This window comes from Rhinoderma darwinii, chromosome 12 (assembly GCF_050947455.1).
Source record: "Rhinoderma darwinii isolate aRhiDar2 chromosome 12, aRhiDar2.hap1, whole genome shotgun sequence".
NCBI lineage: Eukaryota > Metazoa > Chordata > Amphibia > Anura > Rhinodermatidae > Rhinoderma > Rhinoderma darwinii.
In genome coordinates, this window is record NC_134698.1 from 49,843,746 (window position 1) to 49,870,970 (window position 27,225).

The 27,225-nt window shown below is 40.1% G+C and overlaps 1 protein-coding gene across 1 annotated transcript in view; it reads left to right on the forward strand.

Moving 5' to 3' along the window:
* SCG5 (secretogranin V) overlaps positions 1 to 20,388 on the forward strand; it is a 29,628-nt gene extending 9,240 nt beyond the window's left edge. Inside the window, exons 3-6 of the mRNA XM_075844428.1 lie at positions 7,517 to 7,666; positions 11,156 to 11,265; positions 17,638 to 17,691; positions 19,908 to 20,388. Of these exons, the coding sequence (XP_075700543.1) occupies positions 7,517 to 7,666; positions 11,156 to 11,265; positions 17,638 to 17,691; positions 19,908 to 19,997 (404 nt within the window). The 3' untranslated portion in view covers positions 19,998 to 20,388. The remainder of the gene's footprint in view (positions 1 to 7,516; positions 7,667 to 11,155; positions 11,266 to 17,637; positions 17,692 to 19,907) is intronic.
* Positions 20,389 to 27,225: the final 6,837 nt, after the last annotated feature.

Here is a 27,225-nt window from a genome sequence, read left to right on the forward strand (position 1 = left end):
TCAGGCTGCGGATTATCTAATAGCGAACAAAAGGATCGAGCATGTTAAAATTCAACAGTCCGATCCTTCTCCCCCCCCCCCCCCCCTCCCCGACATCTGCTATCAGCGGAGAGTTGGGACACCGCCATACACATTAGATGGTTGGCCGGAGCCAGAACGTTTAATGTGTATGGCCAGCTTTAGTCTTAATATGATTCTCTATTTAAAACTTTGAACGTGTCCTGTTGTGAATGAGATGTTGTTGGGATATGCTGCAGGGGCTTATTCAGACTAGCATTGTAAAAGTTGTCTGTTTCATCAGGAAAAAAACAAACTATTTTCCATCGGTCTTGAATCGGTCTTGTCAGACTGCGTTCCGTGTGTCTGTTTTTTTAATGTCTGTATGGCATCAGTGATCATCCGTTTTTCACGTACGTAAAAAAAAACCTGACTGCTCTGGCAGCACTTTCTGCTTATTCTCACTTGGCTGGCATCCAGGTTCTGTTTTTTTTTTTTTTTTTTTTTTTTTTTTTCTCTGCACAGACCAACAGTCTGTCTGTCTGTAAAATCAGCCATGAGAACTGGCTCATCAGTGTTTCATCCGTGTGCGGTCTATTCTACACTCGACACACGGATCTAAACACTTGTGTGAATAGGCCCTAAAGGGGTTATCCCATCTGGCAAACCCCTGCCCTTTTTTCCCATTTATCCACAGAGGTGGTTTCTGTTCTGCCAGACTTGTGCTACCATGTACTACCATGGGTGCTATGTAATACTGCATTGTGGCTCCTGCAGGGGAAATGAGTGATCAGGTAGAGCTTCATTCTGAATTGGGAATATTCCTACAATACCCACTGAAGCCACGATCAATGACGTTTTAATGCAAGTATAAGCTATTCATATGATAATAAAGCTCTTCAGATGTTCATGTGTTAATGAGTCCAGCTTTCTTGGTTATTTATTCAAACCATAATAAGATCTGTCACCAGCAGCTTGTCAACAGTTTTAAGGTTGAAAACCGCAAAAAAAAAATGATTTATGAGAAAGTTACTAAATGTTATATTTGCGGACCATGTAGCCAATGTTAAAATGTCTATCTTCACTTTCTCTGTTTCTTAATTTTGTAAAGATGACATTTTAATTTTGAATCCGGGCTTCTAGTGTTTGTTTCCAATGTAAAGTGTGATTAATCTCCGCCTGTAGCTAGATCAGAGTCCCGAGCAGCGGAAGTATTTCTTTATATAGGAGATGCAGCATCACATGGCGGTGGCATTGGGGTGTGATATTATAGAGATGGGTCAGTGGAACCCTCATCGTCTCCACATCACACAAGGTGAATAAGATGTTGGAGGGTGAGAGATTACACTTAATTAAAGCAAGCAGATTTATATCCCCAAATTTATAGTAATCTTTATCTTATTTGTCAGCAAACTGTAAAAGGGTCTCCGGTGACTCAAATCACCCCTCAATCTTCTATTCTAATGTAGTTAATCAGTTTACTTACTTAGTGCCTATCTTTTTAATGCACAGTTACCCAGTTTGATCCGTTGGTTGCGTGATGCCGCTTCCCAAAAATCCTCTGGTTCCACATATGATCTCGTACACATCCCCCATAATCCTGTTCGCTACTGTGTATGGGTACGTCATCGCTAAATATAGCCACAGTGGGCCGTCCTTTCTACATATTGTACTGAGCATGCGCCAATCGGCCTGCCAGACATACGCTCAGTTCAGCGTGCCCATTTCACCAGCGCCAGATGTCATCAAAAATGGCACGACTGAAGCAGTGAGGTGTAATAGGTTTGCACATGAGGGTGAAGTGGGCGGGCAAAGGGTGGTGAAGTGGGCAGGCTGGCCAAAAAATTCAGAGGTGTACGGGCTGATATGGAGAGGGAAGTGACCCCCTGCGCTATGACACAACAGGAAATGTACGAGGTAACCAAACGACCGCTAAAAAAACCCATCAAATGTGTGTGCGTGATCCTGGCCTTGAAACATTACCCTAAAAATCTCAGTCAGGTGTTTTACCTTATGTACGTCTGAGCATTTTTGACTTGCCTTTCTTTGTGTACATGACTCCTTGTGCATGTATATTTCAAATTAGACCAACTATCGGGTAACTGAGGAGTTTATTCATGAATTAAAATAAATTTGGCGCTTACCTAGCAGTTCAGTACTGTGTAGTTGTATAACTTTTATAGGCTGAAGGCACCGAAGTCAATTTAACTGCCTTTGAAAGTCTTGAATGTTTAACTATGAGATATATATATTCTAAATGTTAGCATTAATGAGCTTTCCTATGCTATGATCTAAGGGATGAAATCAAGAGGACCTGATGAATAGGATTCCTGGAAACCAGGCGACCTTGACTCTACTCTAAAAAAAAATCCTGTGCGTGAGGGACCCTCTGATCCCTTCTTATCTCCTGGGGTCTGCAAATCATTGCAGACATGGGAGGGAAAGGTTTATATACACAAGCCCCCACTCCTTACATGACATAGTGTTTTGATGAAATGCGTAGGAATGGGAACCCGTCTGCTTTGTATTATTCGCCATCACGCAGGAAAGGCATTTGCATATGATCAACAAAGATATCTCATTAACTGTTATCATATGCATAGTAAAGTTGTAGTACCTATTTTTTAACACAAGGTGGAGCTGCTGACTTTATAGTGATGGAATCCATAATCTGAATAACTAGGGTAACAGATGTTGCCAATTTGTTTTTATTTTTTTATATATTTTTTGTTTTTTTAGCCTGGAGCCTTAAATCCTAGAGATACTTTTGTCAGTGAAGGATTAATAAGAGCCAAAACAACCCACAGACATGGATATCCCTTACCCTAAAACACACTGTGGTTTGTAGGGTATAATATAACATCAGTGTTACTTTTGCAGGCATTATACAACAAAGTGTCAAGTTATTGGTGTAAATTTCTTAAACTTGGTGGGTCAACATGTGTTCAATAGAACCTGTAGTTTACATAACGTCACTTTTGCAATAGTAGTAAAAGCAATTGGTAGACCCTGCGTTCATTGCTATATAGGACGGTTAACTGTGCCCTAATAAAATACACGTATTTTATGTCACACATTGAGTCTACTAGGCTCTTGGTGTCGGCCACAAATAGTTTTTCTCCAGGACTTCTGCAATTTGTAGCACATATACAGTAGTACGTATAGTATTAGTGAATATGTGCGAAGTGACAACTCACTCCTACGCCAGACCACCCATTCTCCTTATATAGCAGATCACCCCGTCCCCAGTCCTCCCATGGCAGATGACTTTTTCTCCAGCTTGTCTGTGCCAGGCTACTCCTTTGCCAGTTTCCCGATGTGCTATAGCTAAACCATTGCTTTATCATTGTTCTCATATGCCAAGGCGCTTTTTCATCAGCACTCGTATGTGTCGGGTCGTGTCTTCTGTGGCTATTTCTTACTCACTCAACTGGCTGTAACCGTTATTACTCAGTCAAACATAAAAGCCCCCCCCCACCCCCCAAAGAAAAAAACCTACAGCATGACTCATGCATAAAACGGTTTGTCATAGTATGTGGTGGTCCGTTTTATTTATGATTAGATCAATGAATAATGGTTTGATCCACTGATGAACAGTTTACATCCGTTTTTGATCCATTTTTAATCGGTTAACACCGATTTCATCCTTTTTTCCCGATTTGACTAAAAATGTTTTGTTGGTTATCTGCAGAATTATCTGTAGAACTGATGTAATATGAGTTGTGAAAAAGAAAATTAACATTCGTAAAGATGTGGAGCTATTGGGTGCTTAATGAGCAGTATTTGTGAGCTTCAATCAATTAGTTATTTGATCTACTATAACAATAACAATACTACATTACTATAATACCGCTAGGTTTGGGCAGCCCCTTTTTAGATCGTGCCGCAGTGCCCTCTGTGGATGCTGCCGCAGAGCCCTCTGTGGATGCTGCCGCAGAGCCCTCTGTGGATGCTGCCGCTGTGCCCTCTGTGGATGCTGCCGCTGTGCCCTCTGTGGATGCTGCCGCTGTGCCCTCTGTGGATGCTGCCGCTGTGCCCTCTGTGGATGCTGCCGCTGTGCCCTCTGTGGATGCTGCCGCTGTGCCCTCTGTGGATGCTGCCGCAGTGCCCTCTGTGGATGCTGCCGCTGTGCCCTCTGTGGATGCTGCCACTGTGCCCTCTGCGGATAATGCCACAGTCCCTGAAACACTGTCCATACGTGGACTGCCATGTCGGGGGATTCCACAGAGTCCCGGAGCAGAGCCTGTACTAGCGTTCTGTACGGGGCTCTGGGGAAACCCCAGACATGGCTGTTCATATGTGGACTGCGATGTCAGGGAATTCCAGAGTCCCGGAGCAGAGAGTCTGTACTAGCGGCTCTGTGTCCCGCGGGCCGCAGATGACAGCCCCAGGGGCCGCGTGCTTGAGACCCCTGATATAGCCCATATAATCCCGGCAGGCAAAGTCCTATATGTGGGTTCCCATGAAATCAGAATAAGTGCACATCACATTTTAACCCTGTGTTTAGCACGTACGTTGGGAAAGCTCCTGACATACACGCCTAATGTGTCCATAGGGCTCCATTAGCTCGATGGCGGCCAAAAGAGTGTCCTTTTGGACACCTTCAGGCTGGTAAACTTTGATATACCTTTTGTTTTGGAGGATGGAATAGTTTACACTTTTCCATTCTGCTGGATACTGCAAAAAAAAACAACACGAATAACACACGGTATTAAAAAAAAATAATAAAAAAAAAATATTTTATAAACATGGGAGCCTATGGGTGACTCCTACATCATGGGCTATTCAATAGCCTTTTATGGCCTATACGTTGAATGTACACCTGTATAGTCTATTGGCGACATATGCGCTAAACGAATGCCTAACAATGGCATCTGTTGCCCACAGACTAAAATGGTATCTATTTAACGTATAAGTCACGAACGTACGCCATTGAACTCTATGGTGATGGATGCAACTGTTAAAGCTGTCAACGTACAGGAGTTTTTCTGTGGATAGAGGGGATACATGTGTCTGTGGGAAAACCCCTTTACGGTTCATGTCGAAGCTGGAAAACGTAATGTTCTTCATATTGGGTAATGAACCAAATACATTGACATCATAGAGAGGTGATGACCTAGGAGGAGGCATCACTGCTCCATAGATTAGAACGGCATGAGTGAGTCAGGTGTGTGTACCTAGGCCTTAACCTGTTCCAACCTGACTGAATGTGATGTATGGACTTTTGATGGGGTCGAGGATTGCATCGGTGTTCCCCGTAATGTGTCTGCTTGACCTCGACTGCTATAGAACAATCATTACAATATATATGAATGAGAGCGAGAGAAGAAATGTGACAATTAACTAATTTACTGACACTGCATTTTCTATAGATGTGCTCCAAAAACGCGGAGCGCAAACAAACCCCATCATTGTGTGAACTACTGCTGGGAGATTTCCTATTTGCAGACCGTTAATAGAAAGAAGGATTGACATGGCAATGGTTCCTTAGCTACAGCATAGAGACCAGGCTCATCTAAGCCCCGCTGTCTTCTATTTCCAAGTGCATTAGGAGAGATGTGTTTTCTCAGTGGAAGGAATGCTGTCACTTGGTTAAACTTTAACTAGATATGTGTTAGCACCCTGGAGCCTGCTAAGTACCTCTGTTTTCTTTATGGGCAGCTCACGGTGCCACGGGGTCTGTGATGTGAGCATGAGGGGGATCCAAGTATCAGAAATGACACATTGTAAAACAAACTGCTTACAAGTGGCGCGCTGAATATTGATCAGCAAGCATCGCTCATGCAAGGAGACTGTTGCTTTTTCTATTTATGGAATTGTGACACTTCATCCTGACTTCCAAGTTACTTGTACAGCCATAGAGTCTCCCTTTACTGCCAGGTGTTGCCTTGTATTCAGAACATGAATTATGACCTATAAGCTGCTACCCAGTAGATTTTACAGTCAAAATTAGAATTGTGAATCTGGTAATCATGTTTTCAGTACGAGACAGTTGTCCGGCAGCGAGGCAGGGACTCCTAGCGTCGTACATAACTATGATGCTAGGAGCCCGGCTCCCTGCACTGTGTTCGGTCCGGGACTTGCGGCCGAAATACGTCCGTCAATTACGGACGTAATGACCTCGTGTGAACATACCCTTAGAAATGTTGCAGTTTCTTCTGTTTAGGACACTATAGTTGTATACGTAGTATGTTGCTTTTCAATACGGTTTTCAGAGGTATCTCGTTTTTGATTATATGCGTCTACAACCATTGTATGTAAGCCAAGGCTAGGACAAGGGGAAGGCAGAGTAGGCAGTGCTCTAGGGCTCCAAAAATAGAGAGTGCACTTAATGGGTTTTAAAAAACCCAAAACCCTTACTTGAAATTTCTTTGTATAATTCGTTGGGCACATTGTCTGAGCTGCTATATATAACATATAAAATAAGGTGAAGGATGGGGCTGAAAGAGGAATTGTAGGAGCTGGCAAATCCTATCACAGATATTTCCTAGGATTGCCAGCAGGCCCTAAAGTCAAACTGCACAAGTGTGGAGAGGATGAGGAGGAGGCAAATGGAGGGGGAGGGGGGGGGGGTTATGTATTCTAAAAAAGATTGCTAGGAATTAGATTCATTTTTTTTTATTCAACAACTCTAAAGCTGGGCATACCCATTAGAAGTGTGTCAGCCAAACCCGCAGATTTTAGCAGGATCGGCCAACAATCTAATGTGTGAGAATGGTTAGGCATGTTGAATTCAAATGGATCCTTTTGTTCATTTATTAGAGGTCACTTCCAGACTAGTCTAGCAGCGGCTTTCTCCCTAAGAACACATGCACGTAGTCCCGAGTGTGCATGGGAAAGTCGGGAGGAATAGCTATCGGTCGACAGCTATCTGAAATGTATGGCCAATCTTATGCTGAACTGCGCTGGTCATACACCTGCTACAAGCTAAGCAAATATGCCATATTACTCATAATTTGATTGTACTACTTAATGCAAGTATTACAATACGAATACTGTGGGTCCATACCATGACACCTCCTCTTCAATGCAATTCATTTTTGTCCTCACATAGGATGGGAAACAGCTGGTTGACTCGCCAATTCACTAGTCTTCAGCACCTAATAAAGTCCAGAATTGATGTAGTTTCTCTACTATGTACAAGCTTTTGTTTTCTAAAATCTTTAACTTTGCAAATTGTGGTGAATGTAATCTGATAATCGTATTGATACAAACAAATAAAACCCTTCAAATGCTAAAACCGAGAACAATATAAAAAGTCATAATCTTATGAAGTATTTATAGTCATCTAGTGGGAGAGGAGATGTACCAAAGCTGTATAGGAATCTTACTAACCACACTGAAAGCTAAAATATCAGGAATGGGATATAACAAATGACATAAAATGGCCTAGGCAATAGAAAAAAAACAACTGCCTTCTGCAAAATGTGCGGGAGGTAAAATATTCCTGTATTATTGTATTTTATTTTATTTTTTGTCCTCTCTTATTGTGCAAATTACATTTTGTTTTTCCCTATAGGTGGTGCCCATGAGGGATTGCAGCACCTGGGACCATATGGTAACATACCAAATATTGTTGCAGAACTAACCGGGGACAACATTCCTAAAGACTTCCAGGAAGATCAAGGATATCCAAACCCTCCTAACCCATGTCCTGTTGGAAAAACTGGTAAAGTTGATTTATTGTTACTTTCGATTTATTTTTTATTTTTTTAGGGTGCAATGATCTTAATATGTCATTATAATAAACCAAAGGCTTAGACACCTATAAAGTGTTCCTATTTATACTATGATGCAAAGCTATTGGCATAAGTAGAGACATTCAAAATAAATAGGATTTACTTAGTAATGTGGCTTTAGGGTACTGGGTGCATTTTGGATGTAGCCAGTCATCCTGCCCGAACTGCTAGGTTATGTAGTATAAAAAATATATTGTACCGGTGTACCACATTGTAGTGAAACTTTTAATATGTGTCCAAGACTTCATTGGTGAGGGTCCATGAGCTGAAATGACCACCGTTTTCTAGAAAGAGTCCATATGTCCAATAACATTTTATAAAGAATTTAGTTTGATCCTTCGTGGCCATGACTACTTTGGGACCACCATGAAGTGGTATCATGATCTACCCTATTCTCTCTATAAACGCTATTTCTGCGGTGTACCACAAGATCAGTGGTTCAGTGTATAATCATTGGTGCGCAAGCCGGATCCGGATTACAGTCCATTCTGTTCTGTATGTTTGCTGTATACTACACTGCACTAAAATGATGTGTTATATGGAATCTGATGGAAAGTGCTGCACATTGGAAAAAAAAAAGCAGCGTGTAAAAACATCTGTATGTACCGAATATCAGATACATACAGGTTTTGGACATAAATCTCCTCCCGTCTTTATAATGTTAAAGAATTAGAAATAAGAGGAATTATACATTTCACCATTTGGAAAGATCTCTTTATGGATTTATCAAATATAGCTGCTTTTATCTTAAAAATGATTTACTCGGTCTGACCATAGTTCTCGCTCTCCACCTCCTCCTGTATTTGCTCAGTGGTGGTTGTCTGTGAGTAAATGAACAAGTCGTTAAACGGACCTGTAGCCATTAACATTTAGCCAAAGGCACATAGTAAAAGTGTTCTTGGTAAATAAGTTACCACCACAGACATAAGTCCTGAGACAAGGTCACAGAACCTCCCCTCGCATGTGGACTATGGCCACTTTCACATGGCAGTATTTTGCTTCAGTATTTGTAAGCCAAAACCAGCATTGCATACAGATCTTTCCATTTGTACCTCTTTTTTTTTTTTTTCCTCTGTTCTGTTCCACTAGTCTTTTTGGTCTTCCCAATACTGACTAAAATACTGCCGTATCTATAAAATCACTGTATAGCAATGTATTGGCCAATGAGGGTGGTGGTGGGTAAAATATGACCGTATATATTGAAAGCTGCTGTATGTTAACATTGGTGACCTCTGTAATATGGGTATAATGAATATTACACCATGAAAATATTTCTACATTGAACAAGTTTCCCACTTTTTGTCTCCATTTCTCCCCAACTGCCTATTTTTTCAGTGCAATTTAACTCTCTAACATTACATTTATCCTATATTTTGTTTGTTGTGATGTCAGTAGCGGTGTCACTCCCCTAATATACTTTATACAAGGAGCGTATGATGTCACTTGTACTGCTGAACATTTTATGACGATTAGTAGTAGGGCACAAGAACATGGTTGTATAACCTCTGTATATACATTGCAGCATGCCATTACTTTTTTGCCTCGCAGATTTTGTATAATTTTGGCATGGTTATGACGTTCTCCAACATATTCTGTATTAGGGAGGTAGTCTCCCCTAAAATCATGGCTTCTAGGGGAGAATACGGTGGGACATAGAGAGCATACAAGTCCGTAATATCGACCCATGGGGACTTTATGTGCCGTCCGCACTGAGGGTCTTCCACGCGGCAATGCCATGTGCAGGGACCCTTCGCTATACAAAACAAGTACCTTAAAGACGATGTAAACCTTTTGGTAACTTTTTTTTTTTCTCCGTATTGTAATGTATGTATACAGTGAAAATGTTGTACCGTTTCAGCTCCGTAGCTTCTAGGTATCCACTTTAAATAGAAGCTGCAGAACGCCGCTGTGAGCGAATCCATCAGTGAGCTGGACTAACGGCACGGCTGACACCGGCTCCTGTGTGCCTCTGACACGTGATTTAACCCTGATACTGATCAAATCTAAGTTGATCAACAGCTAAACTGAAGTATTCGGCTTACAGTGGTGTTCTGCAACTTCTATGTAAAGTGTATAAATGGAAGTTGCCGTGCTGAAACGGTACAACATTTTTAATAAATCTGTATTACAAATGTGCTTATAAACCTCATATACATACATTACAATTAAAAAAAAAAAAAGTTACCAAAGGTTTACATAGCCTTTAAAGTCTGAAAGACACACATGAATATCAGGATCATTTTAACTTTCTTAGCTAGAAATTGAAACTTGTGCAATATATTAAATTGGCTTTATTACTGACTTGGGATAGTTTAGTGCAGTACAGTGTAAGGCCGGATTCACACGAGCGTGTGCGTTTTGCACGCGTTGCACTTCGGTGTGTCATCAGTGTTGGCTGTGTGATTTTCATGCATATGCCATGCTTATGACACGCGGTTTTGATGTTTGGAAAAATAAATTAAGGAAGTGCTTTTATTTTTTCCTTCATTTCTTTATCTACTGTTGCGCGAATCACGCGCGACACACGGAAGTGCTTCCGTGTGCCGTGCGCGATTTTCATGCACCCATTGACTTCAATGGGTGCGTGATGCACGAAAAACGGCCAAGTATAGGACGTGTCGTGAGTTTTATGCAGCGGACACATGCTGCGTGAAAATCACGGACTGTCTGAACAACCCCTTTGACTAACATAGGTCTGTGCGACGCGCGTGATTTTCACGCGCGTATCACGGACGTAAAACATGTTCGTGTGAATAAGGCCTAACCTTCATATAAGACACACTTCAAAAATCCTGTTTATCTTTGCCATGCCCCAAAAAGCACACTAGCTTCAGAGGAGTATGCTGACAAGTCTAATGGCCAGCCTGCATTCAGATGGACAAAATATGGCTCTGTATATACAGTGCCAACAACAGGTCTGGATCCCATCAAGATAAAGCAGGGAAACCTTTCAGACAAAAAAACAAACCTATGGGAAAGATATCCCTGCTTTGTCCTGATGGGATCTTGTTTTGGACATGCGGCTTCTGCATGGAGCCATAATACTCTTGTATGAAAACAGCTTTTGAGGAGCATCGAGGATGCCTTTACATTACCTTTGAGGATCATTTTCACATTGAGATTCAGACTGATAAGAGTTTGTGTTGTCGTACTTTTACATGGTTCCGAAACTCTGGTGCCTCCGCTAGGAATAAATAATCCCGGCTAGTACTACAATTATTGCCTATGTTGCAGGAGTTCTTTCGTTGATTGTAATAGCCTTGCAAGGTCATTCAAGACAAGGGAAGCTGATAGGAGCCGAAGGGGCACAGCTTTTCGGATGGCCATGACCATGAATGCAGGCGTCACCTCTAAGCAATTTATAAATGCAGGCTACATTCCCAGATCGTTCTTATACTATAGTCGTCTTTTGAAAATAGGTGATGGCTGCTTGGCGGATACACCAGACACAGCCGAGTTCAGCAAAGAGTACCAGCTTCACCAAAACCTGTACGACCCAGAGCACAACTACCCGGGTCTAAACAAGTGGGTAAGTCTATAGTTATCTCATACTACCTATACTCTCTAATGCCTTTCCGTTGACCTTAAATGCACTCTTTTGCGACTGTTTGTCAAACGTTCTCATAATCTTACTAATAATTAATGAAAACTCAGATTTTTTATTTTTTTTTCGTTTTAGGCTTGTTTATTAATTATCGCCTTATATTGACATACCTCACATCTCTAAGCATAGGCCGTGGATGTGAATTTATTACCTTAAGCTGTGCCTACACCATACAAGTTTTATCCAAGGAATGTTTAGCAGATGGTTTGTGTGGGAAAAGTATATGAATGACCATTCATAGTAGAGATTGGTCCTTACTTACACATATAAATGTCATTGACCTGAGGAAGAAGTCTGCTTGACTACAAAACCTGTAATCCTTCTATACTATTACTTGATCTTTGTTTTTGTACGTCTCCATTCTTATGGTTCGAATCCATGTTTAGGGAGGACCAGTACTAACCGGTTCCATTTGCACCGGTGGGCACAAGAAGAACTGCAGCTATCCTCTTAGTAACTAATAAGAGTTTTTGTACTAGATCAGCTCAAATACATAAAGTGAGCTGTATATTTACCTTCGCTACTACTATGATGTGATTTGTAATTGTTGCCTTAAAAAAAAAAAAAAATCATGTTTTGACGATGGATGGGTAATTTACAACCTCTACAATTGCCATTTCGTAAAAAAAAAATTATATATATATATATATATATATATATATATGATGGCCACATTTTTATTTTTTGTTATTTCTGTGGTGCTACCATATTTTGCAGTGCTGTATGCAGAGGTCCTCCTATCAGATCTCTGAGAAAAGCTGTTCTTGTGGCTCTTAACGGGGCTGCACACTTTGGCTCATCCCTTTTCGTTGGGTCCCTTGTCAAGCCAATCACAGGGACTCCCAGCGCTCAACTGTAATCTGTCAGCAAGTGTTTAGATTCCATACAGCACCACTTCAGGTGAAATTAAGCATTACACGGTTCTTATTCAAATCAATGGGCTGTCCTCTGGGCTTTGGCTAATAGAGTATAGTGTTGAATGGGAGAACTCTGTAGTCTGAGTCTAGTTTTCATTTAGCTAACCCAGTTTAAAAAATTAAAACATTTTTAAGAGAAATTTGTTTCTTATGGGCAACGAGGACAATTTTGATACAGTAGGTTTGGCACATACATAAACATGTTAGGGCAAATTTCATAGGAAGTCAGATGATGACTCCGTATGTATTGGAGTATACCTGGAGGACACCCACATATGCCAGGATGGAACATACAAACTCCAAGTAGACGTTACCTTAGTCGCATACGAACTCGGTATCGTAGTTTTTCAAGACAACAGCGCAAACTACTGAGCAACTGCTCATCTACCATGCCTAGGCTTTTTTTTTATAAAGAAACCGATCGTCATAAAATAATTTTCTACTTAGAACAAAATTAAAGCAATTTATTTTATTAGTCCTGTGAGAAACCCTTTCATAATGCCCTAGTTGACTAACACGGTCTACGTGTATTTAAGGAGTATAGTTGTACAAACGTCCTATCTCCTCTGTGAATGTAAAAAAGAAAGGTCTGTTGTCACTTATTGGAAAAACCACTATTCATTGTCCTAGTTTTTGTATGTCTGGAAAACCCCTATTTCTCTAGTATAATCTTTGAGTCCAGACATGACTGCAAGAATTACACAGATGTGAATCCCCAAGGCCAAAAACCCCTCTGTCCTTAAAGGGAAAATTGTTGAGCGTTTTATAATGATCCCAAATTATGGAAAGCATCCCCAGATCTTAGACTAGATCCAGAATAGAAAGCGCAAATCCATAAGATCAGGGATACTGGCTCCAGATCAATCAGTCTAGTGGGATATGATGAGAGAAAATGCTGTCCTCTACACCCCATCAATTACATGGCAAGTACGGTTGAAAAAAAGACACCTGTCCATCACGTTCAATCAATTCATATCTGCCATTTATTTTCTCGGTTAAATGGCGCTATTAGGGTATGTGCACACGTAGTGAACAAAAACGTCTGAAAATACAGAGCTGTTTTCAAGGGAAAACAGCCCCTGCTTTTCAGACGTTTTTTGAGCAACTCGCGTTTTTCGCTGCATTTTTCGCGGCGTTCTCGCAGCGTTTTTTACGTCCGTTTTTGGAGCTGTTTTCATTGAAGTCTATGGGAAAACAGCTCCAAAAACGTCCAAAGAAGTGTCCTGCACTTCTTTTGACGAGGCTGTATTTTTACGCGTCGTCGTTTGACAGCTGTCAAACGACGACACGTAAATGACAGGTCGTCTGCACAGTACGTCGGCAAACCCATTCAAATGAATGGGCAGATGTTTGCCGACGTATTGGAGCCTTATTTTCAGACGTAAAACGAGGCATAATACGCCTCGTTTACGTCTGAAAATTGGTCGTGTGAACCCAGCCTTAAACTATTAATTGTATATACTTTGATTTTTTTTAGGGTATTTTGTGAAGGAGAAAAAGACATTTCATTCCAAGAATATTTGTATTTATTCATGTACGCTGCGGATAGATGGTGGATAGGAATCATAGGCCATTTAAGGCTTTTCAGTCATATACGGTTCATACATAGGTTTGTTAATCTAACACTTTGCCACTTTTTTTTTATTTAAATGTTTTCTATGTATATTTTTGTGTTCAGCAAAAAATACATCTGTACCGCCCTCACAAAATACAATTATAATCACATTTAATTTATATTATGATTATTCCTGTGCCAAACGTATAAGAATAGTCACAAAGGTTTGGGGGCCTAAAGTATCGTATGTAGCATAAAGCGTAAATGTAATGCTTGCCCCTTTATTTTACACACCTTGGGGGAGATTTATGAAGTGTCTTAAAGATAGACCGTATAGAACGAGTAGAAAATGTGCCAAATTTATCACAGTGGCGCATGCAGTATCTTTATCTTGCAGCACAAAAATGGCACGCCGTTTACAAATTTTCTGTTTTTTGCAACTACTCTCAGCCACGCCAATTTTTCTAGACACTTTTTAAAACTAGGAAGTTGCAAAAAGTGTCTAAAACACGTAATAAATTTGGCATACGCCACACTTTTAGCACAAATTGTGCCAGAATTATGACACCATGTTCTTAGTAAATCTCCCCCTTGTGTCTCCTTTAGAAGTAGGCCTCCAGTTACTAGTCATCTCCTACCTTCTGTAGAAAAAGTGATATACATACGACTTGTCACTATGGGCAACCCCACTTTTTGCCCTCAAGGGTGTACGTACCATAGAGGCAGTCCATACAATTGATATAGGGCCCATGGAATGGGCGCACACTTTTCTTTTCAGATATGTGAACCTGCACAGGTTTCTTCTCTCCAGAATCGCAGCAATATTGGCAAGTCTTGAGTCATAAATTGCACCAGATTTGTTAATGGCATGCGCTATATTTGATGAAAAAATGTATGAAAAGTATAAATTTATCATACTGTGTGCGCCACTTTGATAGGTTTGGCATAGTTTCTGCCTGCCTGTTCTGGTTTTATACTGTTTTTCTTTAAGACTCTATTAAATGTGATTAGAACTTTGTTCTGTAAGGACGGTATTTACGTATTTTTTGCTCGACACTAAAAAAAAAAAAAACATAGGAAATATAACAAACCTTTGTATGAACTGTATATGGCTTAAATCTCTTATCCACTGTCTATCTACAGCGTACATGAATAAATCCAAATATTCTTAGAATTAAATGCCTTTTTTTCTCCTAAACATTTGCCGAAAGTACCCCAAAAAATTAAGTATATACAATTATTAAAAGAGTGTAATATGCTATTTAACCGAGAGAATAAAGGGCAGATATGAATTGATGGGGTGTGGAGAATAGCATTTTCTTATCATATCCCACTAGACTACATAATCTGGAGCCAGTATCCCTGATCTTATTGATTTGCTTTTACTAATCTGGATCTATTCTAAGATCTGGGATACTTTCCATCATTTGGGATCATTCTAAATTGCTCACAACAATTTTTCCTCTAACCCCTTCCCGCCACAGATATTTTTTGGATTTTGACTTTTTCCTCCCCACCTTCCAAAAGCCATTACTTTTTTTTTTTTTTTCCATCGATATATCCATATGAGGGCTTTTTTGTTGCAGGACAAGTTGTAGATTTTCACAGCACCATTTATTGTACCATATAATGTAGTGGGAAACTGGAAAAATATTATTTGTGGGGTGGAATAGGAAAAAAACAGCGATTCCTCAATCTTTTGGGGGGTTTCGTTTTTACAGCGTTCAGTGTGTGGTAGGAACGGCATGTTATCTTTTATTCTGCGGGTCAATACAACTATGGCGATACCAAATTAATATAGGTTTTTTAATATTTTACTACTATTACAAGGAAAAAATTGATTGTTAAAAATAAAATTTGTGTTTTGTTGCCTTATTCTGAAAGCCATAACTTTTTTATTTTTCTGATGATTGTGCGGTATGGGGGGGCTTATTTTTTGCGCGGTGAGCTGTAGTTTCTATTGGTGCTATTTTGGAGTACATGAGACTTTTTTTTATCACTTCTTTTTATATTTTTTTGTGGGAGATGAAGTGACCCAAAAACAGTGATTATGGCGGTTTTTTAATATTTTTTACGCCGTTCACCGTGCGGGTTAAATAATGATATATTGTAATAGCTCGGACTTTTACGGAAGGGGCGATACCAGTTATGCTCATTTTATTTTATTTTTTAACTAAACCAGGTATTGGTACTTTTGGCAGTGTGGGCAGGTGCCAAGTCCTGATAGAAAATGAAATCCGCATCTCCATAAAGCTTGTCAGCAGAGGGAAGCTCTAAAATTTCCGGATAGATGGCTGCGCGGACTCTGGACTTGATATAACACAGTGGACCAACACTGCTGCTCAGTGGTCCAAAGTCCTGTTTTCCGACGAAAGTAAATTTTGCATTTCATTTGGAAATCAAGATCCCAGAGTCTGGAGGAAGAGTGGAGAGGCATCAATCCAAGTTGCTTGCGGTCCAGTGTGAAGTTTCCACAGTCAGTGATGGTTTGGGGAGCTATGTCATCTGCTGGTGTTGGTCCACTGTGTTATATCAAGTCCAGAGTCAGCTCAGCGTCTACCAGGAAATTTAAGAGCACTTCATGCTTCCCTCGGCTGACCAGCTTTATGGAGATGCAGATTTCATTTTCCAGCAGGACTTGGCACCTGCCCACACTGCCAAAAGTACCAATACCTGGTTTAATAACCACAGTATCACTGCGCTTGATTGGCCAGCAAACTCACCTGACCTAAACCCCATAGAGAATCCATAGGGTATTGTCAAGAGGAAGTTGAGAGACACCAGACCCAACAATGCAGACAAGCTGAAGGCCGATATCAAAGCAACCTGGGCTTTCATAACACCTCAGCAGTGCCACAGGCTGATCGCCTCCATGCCACGCCGCATTCATGCAGTAATTCATGCAAAAGGAGCCCGACCAAGTATTGAGTGCATATACTGGACATGCTTTTCAGTAGGCCTACATTTTATATAATATAGGAGTTTCACTTTTTGAATTGAATTACTGAAATAACTCCTTTGATGACCTAACTCACTGAGAAGGACTAGTATGTATGTGTGTGTGTGTATATATATATATATATATATATATATATATATATATACACACACACACACACACACACACACACACACACACACACACACACACACGAAAAAAACGTAATTTAACTTTTATTCCCCCTAGTGGACTTCAACCATGATCTACTGCAATACTAACGTCCTGTAGTATATCGTTATAGTGTCAGCCTCCTATGAAGCCCTCCCGGATGCAAGGCTTCATAGGAGTACAAAGATGGCAGACCTGGGGGCTTTCATCAGGCCCCCAGGCTGCCACGCCAACTATTGGCACCCTGTGATCGTGGGGGGGGGGGTTACAGTGTTACAGGGGCCCCCCCATTTCTAACTATTTAAATGCTGTGGTCGCTATTGATCGTGGCATTTAAAGGGTTAAATGAGCGGGATACTGCTCGTTACACTGAAATGTCAGCTGTATGATACAGCCGACACGCTCGCTCTATGGAGTGGGCTACGGATCACTCCATACTCCACCCGACGTGTTCCGTATGTATACGGCGAATGTCGGGAAGGGGCTTGAGCAGGGCTGTTAGCCAAAATATTGCATAACCGGATTGAAAAGTTCACTTTTTTTTTAATTAAGACCTGAGTGCTGTCTAGGACTTTCCTTATAGCTGTAGCAATGTTAGCAAATGAAAAATGAATAAAAAAAGCCATGCAAAATCTGCACTGTGTGAACAAGGCCTAACTGTTCATAAAATATTATGATTGTCTGCATTGTGATCTCTGTTTTTATCACTTTGGCAGAATAAAAAACTACTTTATGAGAAGATGAAAGGCGCCTCCCAGAGGAAAAAAAGGGTAAGAGTTTTGCTACTTGAATTTGACATGAATAAGCTTGTGTTTCTCTGTTTGTATGGTTGTGTTCACATCTTGTTCTCGGACAGCCCCAGTTTTGTTTGAATAAAAGGTCAAAACTTGGAAATGAGGCATGAAAGCTACAAGGTAAAGGGAATTGTGCACACTTTATGGGTTAGGAGTAGGGACAATACAGTTGTGTAACTACCACAGTGATCAGCCAAACCATTGGTATGAAGAATGTGAAGGGGGCAGTGTTAACTCACCCCCACTACAAGTGTTGATTCCGCAGTTGGGGTAGGGATGTTTTGCCCCTTCACACCACTTTTGCCTCCGATTTTGATTGCTTTAGGGGCTCATATTACATGATCAAACAATGTTGGTGATCTTGAGGATGAGCTCCCGTGTGTGAACAAGCGCAAAGTGTGTCCTTCTTTTTTTATTTCACTCTCATTCTTAGGGACATATCTGCTTTTGCCCCAGCTCTTAAATTGAGTGTATTCAGAATAAAAATTTCCAAAAAGGCTGGTCTGTAAAAAAAAAAATAATAAAAAAAGAAATTCCCTTATAGCCAACGTTTAGTGGTCCATATGTTGTATGGATGAATATTTTCACACTATCCAAAATACTACCCGGATATTTAACGAGATATATATTTTAATAAGTCCTCGGATAACAAATTGTTATCTACCTCAAGATATGCTCCATTGCCCTGCACTCCTAAGGCTAGATTCACACGACCGACTGCAAATTCGGACATGAAAAACGGCCATTTTTCACGTCCGAGTTGCACCCGTGCTGGACACGTATTCACGGATCCCTCATAGACTTGAGTCTGAGGGATCCGTGAAAACGGAAGAAAATAGGACGTGTACTACTCTTTCAACAAACCCTTCACATGGTCCGTTAAAATAACGGAAGTGTGCACGGCCACATTGAAATACATGCGTCCATGTGACGGTCGATGTTTTAACGGCCGTCACACAGACACATACTACGGTAGTGTGAATAAGCCCTAAGGGCATAAGACCAGACATGAGTGAATCGATTCTACACAAATCAAATTCAGTCCATATTTTCCAAAAGTTTTGGATTTGGCAAATTACAAAACTTTTGGGGTTCATGGCGCACGCATCACGGCAAAATGACGGCCGTTAGTGAGCAACGGCCGCCATTTTACAGATTAGAAAAAAAGATTACATGACCTTGGATGGGCTTCCCCACAATGCCTTGCAGGCAGGCTTCCCAGAATGCACTGCAGCTATCCCCCCCCCCTTCACCAATATGGCTTAGAACACAACAGTCTGACACAAGTTTTCGGGTCAATTGGGGATCTTTTGATTCGCAGCAAATTTATTCGAATCGAATGGGAAAGACGTTTCAGTAAATTTGCTCATCTCTGCAGAGGACCCATTTAATAAAGTTTTATTTCAGAAAAAAACAAATGGTGTCAGATTTTTATTAAAACAATTATGATTTGTATACCGTGATTAACAATCGTGAGCGTAGGGGCAAGCAGCTACTGCTGGTTTATATCTGTCAGGCTCATCAATAGGCTAAAGACTCTATGACGATACTATTTATAGTCTGTGTCCTACTGTATAACTGTGACCGCTTTTAGTTTTAGATTTCAATTGCAGTCTACAGCTTGTGTGTCCTATTTACAGTATATAGCTTGCTGGTGATTCAAATATCCTACTGCCACTTTTAAATAAAGTATATCAAAATGTACAAAGTCCATAAGACATAAATTGGGGTTTGAAATTCATCAAAATAACCTAGAAGGGGCATCAGTAAGTGTGTATACACAGCATATGATCCTGATGTATACGCAAAATAGTGTCCTTTTGGCATATGTATACCAAAAAGGTATGTGCCACATGTGTTTTTTTTTTGTTTTTTTTTCTTTTTCCCCGTATTGAAAAGCATAATTGATTACGCTTTTTAATTCAATGGGATCCTACAAAATAAAGTATAACATTCAGTATAAATATCTTCACAATGGAAGTTGATGGATCCATTCCGGGGCTCTATGTGCAGCATATACTTTAGGATATTTTCCAAGCATACACTCTGAATGTGTACCATGAACATAATGTGAACGGAGTATAATTCACTAGTTAACTTAATGCATGTATCCTTACTATACATCTATCTAGTGACCATGACACACACTTGTCTACTTCTTCCCTCTCCACACCCACCTTTTCCTCTTACAGATGGTGAATCCATACCTACAGGGACAGAGGCTGGACAATGTTGTAGCCAAGAAGTCTGTTCCGCATTTCTCTGGTGAAGAAGAGGAATAAGTAAAACCAAATGAGTGAGCCGTCTTTGCTGTGATCCGGCTCGGCGTCCTATCTGCCGCTCCAGAGCCCCACTGACTGGCAGCATGTTTATTATTTATAGACCTGTGAATGGGAAACAGCTGGATTTATAACATTATGTTGTCATAGGTAATAAAAAATATAGACTTCTGCTTTCTGTTAAATTAGAGGAACGGTATCTTTTTCTTGTGCATTTTTTGTGATGCTTAGAGAGGAAGTTTAACCAATTGCTTGCTGCCAAATACTGTCAGTGTTAAGATATGTAGTTACCAGTAAGACCCCCATCTCCTGTCCAGCTGCAAAGATCACCCACTACTTTCTTGAACTAGTACTGTAAATTAGTAATCACTGCAATAAAGATTTCATCCCCCTATCCATTGTATGTGATTCCTGTTAAATGTGTGTATGTGTGTGTGTATATGTATGTGTGTGTGTGTGTGTGTATATGTGTATATATATATAGATCTACAGTGCCCACCAGAACACCCTCATAACTTTTTTGAACGGCTCGAGGTAGAGGGTTGAAATTTGGTGGGATTTAATGTGGTCATAAACTCTATCAGTTAACGCCAAAAAAATCCACCCCCACTCCCTTGGGGGCAGCAAAATCTTAAATAGCACAGGGGGGTCGAGTGGGGGCACATTTGAAAGATCTTTTCAATACAAAAACGATGATGCAAACGATTTTGCGATAGGATTTTCTTTCACTGAGATATTTAATGTTAAAGTTATCATCTTCATTATCGGCTACCGCCGGTGTTCGCATTACCCAAAATGTACCGCGCAGGTAAAATCCTACATTTTTTGGGCATTAACTGGTAGATTTTATGACACCATTAAATCCCACCAAATTTCAACCCTCTACCTCGAGCCATTCAAAAGTTATGAGGGTGTTACGGAACTTTTGGTGGGCACTGTATTATATATATATATATATATATATATATATATATATATAGATCGAGATGGATGTGTGTGTGTATATATAATCTCAATAATTTATGTATACATGGAGACTATGTAAATGGTGCTGTTAATCGCAACTGTCCCTGATTCACGTAAGATGGCACAGCTTTTCTGCCTCTTGATGTAAACAGATCTTGAAAATGGTAAGTAAAAATTAATAAAAGCGCATAATATACGTTACGCGTTTCAATTTATTTTTTTCCTAGGTGGGGGGGGGGGGCAAAAAAACACAGCTTTTTGCTGTTAAGTGTGTGGTGAAAATAACAAGTTAACTTTATTCCACGAGTTGGTACGAATATGGAGATACCAAATACCTAGGTTTTTTTTCTGTTTTAGAACTTTTGTGCAATAAAAATTGGTTTTTGGAAAAAGGTCTTTTTTGTATTGCCGCATTCAGAGAGCCATAATTTTCGTATTTTTCTGTCGAAGTAGCTGTATAGGGGCTTGTTTTTTTGCAGGACAATTTTCAGTTTTTATTGGTGACATTTTTATAATTTGCTTCGGTTTTACTAATTTTTTAAAAATAATTTAAGGAGGGGAATGTGAAAAAAACCTGCAAATGCACCAGTTTTTTTTTTGTTTTTTTTCACACCATGCACCGTTTGGTATAAGAAGTAAGTTGACTTTAATCTATGGGTCATTACGATTGCGGCGATACCAAATATGTTCGTTTTTATCGCACTAGGAAGCTTGAAGCAGCGATCTTTTGATTGATTACATAATTCTTTGGAATTCATAGATACATGTGCCCATGCCATCACCATGACTAACATGTATGGCATGGAGCCTTCACTTAAGGCATTCAATGAAGTACATGTACATCATGGAGTGTTAAGGGGTTAAACTACTATTTATTCTTTATTTACACACTTTCAGAAAACTACTTAAAGGGAACCTGTCACCAGCATTTTAGCTATAAAGCCAGCAATACCTGGTGAAAGTGGGTGAAAAATCATGGTCATCTAAGCTATAAATATGTTCTAAGTAAGCTCTGTAGCTTTAGTATTCCGTTTTTCAGTGGTCCCACGCCATATGCAAATGAGCAGAAAAGAGTCAGATTTTCATTCCTCCAGCATCTTAGAGTGGACTCCACCTCCTTCTTTTTGATTGACAGCTCCTTAGCCAGTCAGGGCCAGTCAGTGCCAGACAGGTGGCAACGGTGGGCGGGGTTAAGAAGCTGCATCCCAGAGGGAAAAATAATTACCATAAAAGGCGGGAAGAGTTTAAATGACGATATTTACAGACAGAGGAGGACTTCAGGAAAGAAGAGAACAGGAACGAACTCTGGACAGCTGCGGCCATTGAGGGGTCAGGCTAGTTTAACAGGTAAGATGTTGATGACAGGATCCCTTTAAGTAGTTTTTGATAATGGACATCGTTCTTTTTCGGTTTATAGTAAAATATTGGTAGTATATGACGGAATGTTTTAGTAAAGTCAAATCTCTAAAGTAGTTGGATAGACATTTGAGTTTCTGTCTGGGTGACCACCACTTCAGTACATGTAGCTAGATGTAAATACATGATTGAATGATGGTCTATATGCTATAGCTATACATTGCAGCTCTATGGTACGCTCTTATGTAGGACCCTCTCACTCATGCAGCAGGAAGCGTAAGATCGCACCGGAAATATTGCAGCTTCAAGATCAACCAAAACCAAAGGAAAAGGTGAGCGACCATGAAAAGATATATATTTAATCTGTGTACTGAGGCTTGGGCACGGATTTAATACAGAAAACCCATTGGATTTAAAAAATACTTTGGGTCGTGACTTCCGTTCATTTATTGATGGATCCCATTGACTTAAAATTTGTCTTCATAAGGTTTCCTTCGGGTTTCCTGTATTCTTGCCGGCAAGAATAACATTGGATATGATCCATTTCTTGTAAAAAAAAAAATACTGGGACGGAAAGCAAATCATTGTAACGTACACAGAGCATAATGGGCACTAGAGACTATTGCTTAATAATACATTGCATTAGTAGAACGTACAGTATGTGATTAAACCCTGCGGGACACCAGTTTATAGATAGGAGTTGAGGGGAAGTAGTAGAAGTCGTATACGTTCTTTTTATAAACACATTTGCCTAATTCATCTGTTCATATAGATAAACAGATTGTGCCGGTCACCGGTTATCACATTTTGACAAGTTTTCATAAACGCAAACACCATTTTCTGCAGGAAATAATGAGTCACATGTGATAATACCATTCTCTACTATAGTCACTGCAAAAGCTGTCTGTCAGCCACAAATGCAGAAATCTCCATCAGAAAACCATAGTTACGATATGGCGAGTTGTCTGCGTTGAATTCTTTCATAAAAATAATGCATCAGAAGTGCATGCAAAATGCTAGCTGGCATTTATGTAAGGCCCCATGCACACGAACGTGCTTTTGCGGCAGCAATTCCCCCGAAAATCCACGGGAGAATTGCGGCCCCATTCATTTCTATGGGGCCATGCACACGACCGTGGTTTTCACGGTCCGTGCATGGCCCGGGAGCCTGGACTCCAGAAAGAACGGGCAAGTCTTATTACAGCCGTGTTCTGCGGTCCTGGCTCATTGAAAATAATGGCCACGGCCATATGCATGTCCCGCGATTTGCGGGCGGCTCCCATTTAGGGTTCGTTGTTGCAGTAATGTTTTTGTTGTCATTTTTCCCCATTAGCTTCAATAGAAAAAAAATATGGAAAAGGTTTTTTAAAACTAGTGTAAAAGAAAGGTAAAGAACGTGCCCATGAACCAAGTTGAGGGCATTTGAAAAACAATTACCCATATAAATTCAGCCAAAGTCCCTCCCTGTTCCAAAATGTTATATAGCCCTAACCTAAAGACCTAGTACACATCAGTGTAATAATTAACTGCATAAGCAGAACAGATTTTTATATTTAACATTCCTCAATCATTTTTTCTTATGTGCAATCATTTAAAAAAAACATAATATAAAATGCTTTTTTTCGTAAATCCTCAAGATTTTTGACCCAAACCATTTCCAGATGCCCTGGGGTACTAGGCAGCCCACCAAATGCATTAGATTGTCATCAAAAGGAGGCCTATTGTGTATGGTGGTCTATACCTGTGATGTCTCTTACCAGTAGTGAGGGTCACGGGCCTCAGTTGACATTCTTAGCACTCTTCTAGTCTTGAGGGAAATGTACATTTTATGTCATGCCAGAAAGCATCAAATTCATCTAAAAAAAAAATAAGTTACTAAAATTGCCCTAATGCTGTATTTATGCCTGGACGGACGTCCAGCCGAATTACTCTTTACAGGTTGGATATATAGATCTATGTTGGTTATTTTGGAAATGTTTTTGGTAACCGCGTTTTACAGCATTCAGTAATTTTGCTTAAGAAAGAAAAGGACAGAAGATATGTTCAGTGTATTACTTGTATAAACCGAATTTAAAAAAATGTTGTTCTGCAAAAGCTAAACAGAAGGAAAATGTGACAAATATTGTTAGGCATTCAACCTAAGTGCCTGGAGCAAAAACACTTTGTTGGGTTAGTATAAATTGAAAATACTAAGATGAATTATTTTGGTGGTTTCAAGTTTGAAATATGTTCCTTCCTTTTTGTAAATTGTGTAAGAAATGTGGTCCTAGTTTACAATTTTCGAGTATCTTAGACATGTCTGGGTACATAGATCCTTAATAAATGGAGGAGAGTTTGGAAACCGCATTGCCATGTCTCCCATCAGCGGCGTGGAAACCATTGCATTGCACATGACTATACAACAGAACAAATCCACAGTGTACGTTTTCTATTTGTGACATCACCTGCCTTGGTTGTGTGTGTTTCTTGGAAAACTGGATGACAACCCCAGTAGGACCTGTAATGGCATAATGGTAGTCCAGTATTAATGGGTCTCCACTCATCGTGGTCAACTCGCTATACACAAGGACGTGTTTTTTTACATTGTGGAAGGTCTTTCTCTAAGGCCCGATGCACACAACCGTAATTTTGGTCCGCAATTACGGTCAATAATTGCGGATCAAAATACAGTTCCATACATTTCTATGGTGCACGGACACGTCCTATTTTTTTAATTTTACGGCCTGTGCTCCCATACTTTATGATGTGACCATGGCCCGCAAATGAGGGTGACTGTCTGTGGCCAGCCGTGCCTGTAAGGCCCCATGCACACTACCGTGCCCGTAATCAGTCACCCGCATTTGCGGGCTGTGCTCCCATCATAAAGTATTACAAAGCACAGTCCGTAAAATCCAAAAATATGACATGTCCTATTTTTTTACAGAAGCTTTCTACAGCCCGGACGCTTTCCCGTATACGGGAAGTTGTCCGTGGGCCATAGAATTGAATGGAACTGTATTTTTAGTTGCAATTACGGTCCGTAACTGCAGACCAAAATTACGGTCGTGTGCATGGGGACTAACTTAGGTTCAGCACAAAAAGATCCATATACTAACATTTAGTTAATAAATAGCTTGTTCGTCTTTTTTCCCATGGTAAATCCTAACAACGTTTCTGAATGCAGCCTGGTGATTTGTGAGGACTAAGGGCTCATGCACGCAACCGTGTTACAGCTCTGTACCAGTGTCATAATGTTATATACGGACTTCTATACCTCAGAGTAATGTTTGTTTGCACGGAGGTGTCTTCTATACACGCTCCAGGTGCTGCCATATGACAGAAGATTATGCCGTGGTCCGTCACATGCCACATGGCTGCCTATCTTCCCTTATAGAAATCAATGGAGACTGAACTATCGATTACACAGAGTAGGACTGGTTATGAAGTAGAAAATACTTTGGAGTGCATACGGTACCCATATAGAGCACCATATAGAAATGATCTGTGCAAGGTAACTTTTATTCAAAACCGTAATTCAGTGCCGAAATAACATGGGACTTATGTAACATAGAGAAAACTGCAAACTGCCGAGGGTTTCCCTTCTCCATTTAAGCCGCGCTATCATCCTCCTTTTGATATAAAAAGATGTACAGGAGAACGTGTCTCCCATATGGATGTAAAATGGGCCTTCGTTTTCCTAATTTTGGGAGAATCAATAAGAGACTGAAATCTCAATGTTGGGTAAAGCTAAAATGTAGCGTATTGTAATTTTATTTTTATTACCTTTTAGCTGTTTTCACATTTTCTTGCTTTACCTTTACATTAATGTGTAGGAAATGTTGCTTCCTAGAAAGATCAACTGCTGCTGACAGATCTTATTATGCCTTAATCACAAGCATCCAAACACTCTGAATGCGTTAGGGTATGTTCACACAGAGTGTTTTAAGCCGTTTTTCGGGCCGTAAACGTCCCGAAAAACGTCTGGAAAGTCGGAAACAGAACGCCTCCAAACGTCTGCCCATTGATTTCAAAGGGAAAAACCGCGTTCTCTTCAGACTGGACGTTTTTTACGTGGCCGTTTTTCAAAACGGCGAGGTAAGAAAACGTATGTGAAAAAAGTGCATATCACTTCTTCAGCCGTTTTTGGAGCCGTTTTTCATAGACTCTATAGAAAAACAGCTCCAAAAACGGCCGTTAAAAACGCGACTTTGATTAACAAAACGTCTGAAAATCAGGAGACGTTTTTTTATTTTGTGTGTGTACATACCCTAACACTCATTGAATATTCATGTGTTCTGAGCAGGTCCTCATGGCATGCCCATCACACCCTATTGAAACCAGTATGCACCTAAATAGAGACATATTAAAAATACTAGATCTGTCAACAGCATCTTTTTTTTTTTTCTAGGCAACAACAGGATTTTATTACACATCACAGAGTAAAAACAGCCTAAAACTAAAAACTTATAAAAGATCAACAACCTAAAAGAATTGAGTCAAAGACCAAATTTAAATAAAGAATTATAATTTTTATTATTACACAATACAAGAAATAAATATATTTACTCACAAGTTTAAAAAGACAAGGATGACTACCACAGTGTGGAAAAAGAAGCCAGACACGTGTATAATGGGGCTACTGTAATAGCATATGCATAACAAGGATATATATGAGAGACCAAGGTACATAAATAGATTAATAAATTAATTAATTACTAACACCTGGGTATACTTATCAAAAAAAGGCTTGTGTAAGGTCCCAAATGATGGTATATGGTTATACTCATTAATGTAGCCTAACATTTGATAATGCATAAATCATTAGTATAAAGTGCACATGCAGTTGAGTGAGAGCAGCTTACCCATATTATAGCACACTGTTGTCTGGCATCACACCCGACACACGTTTCGGCGAGGAATGCCTTCGTCT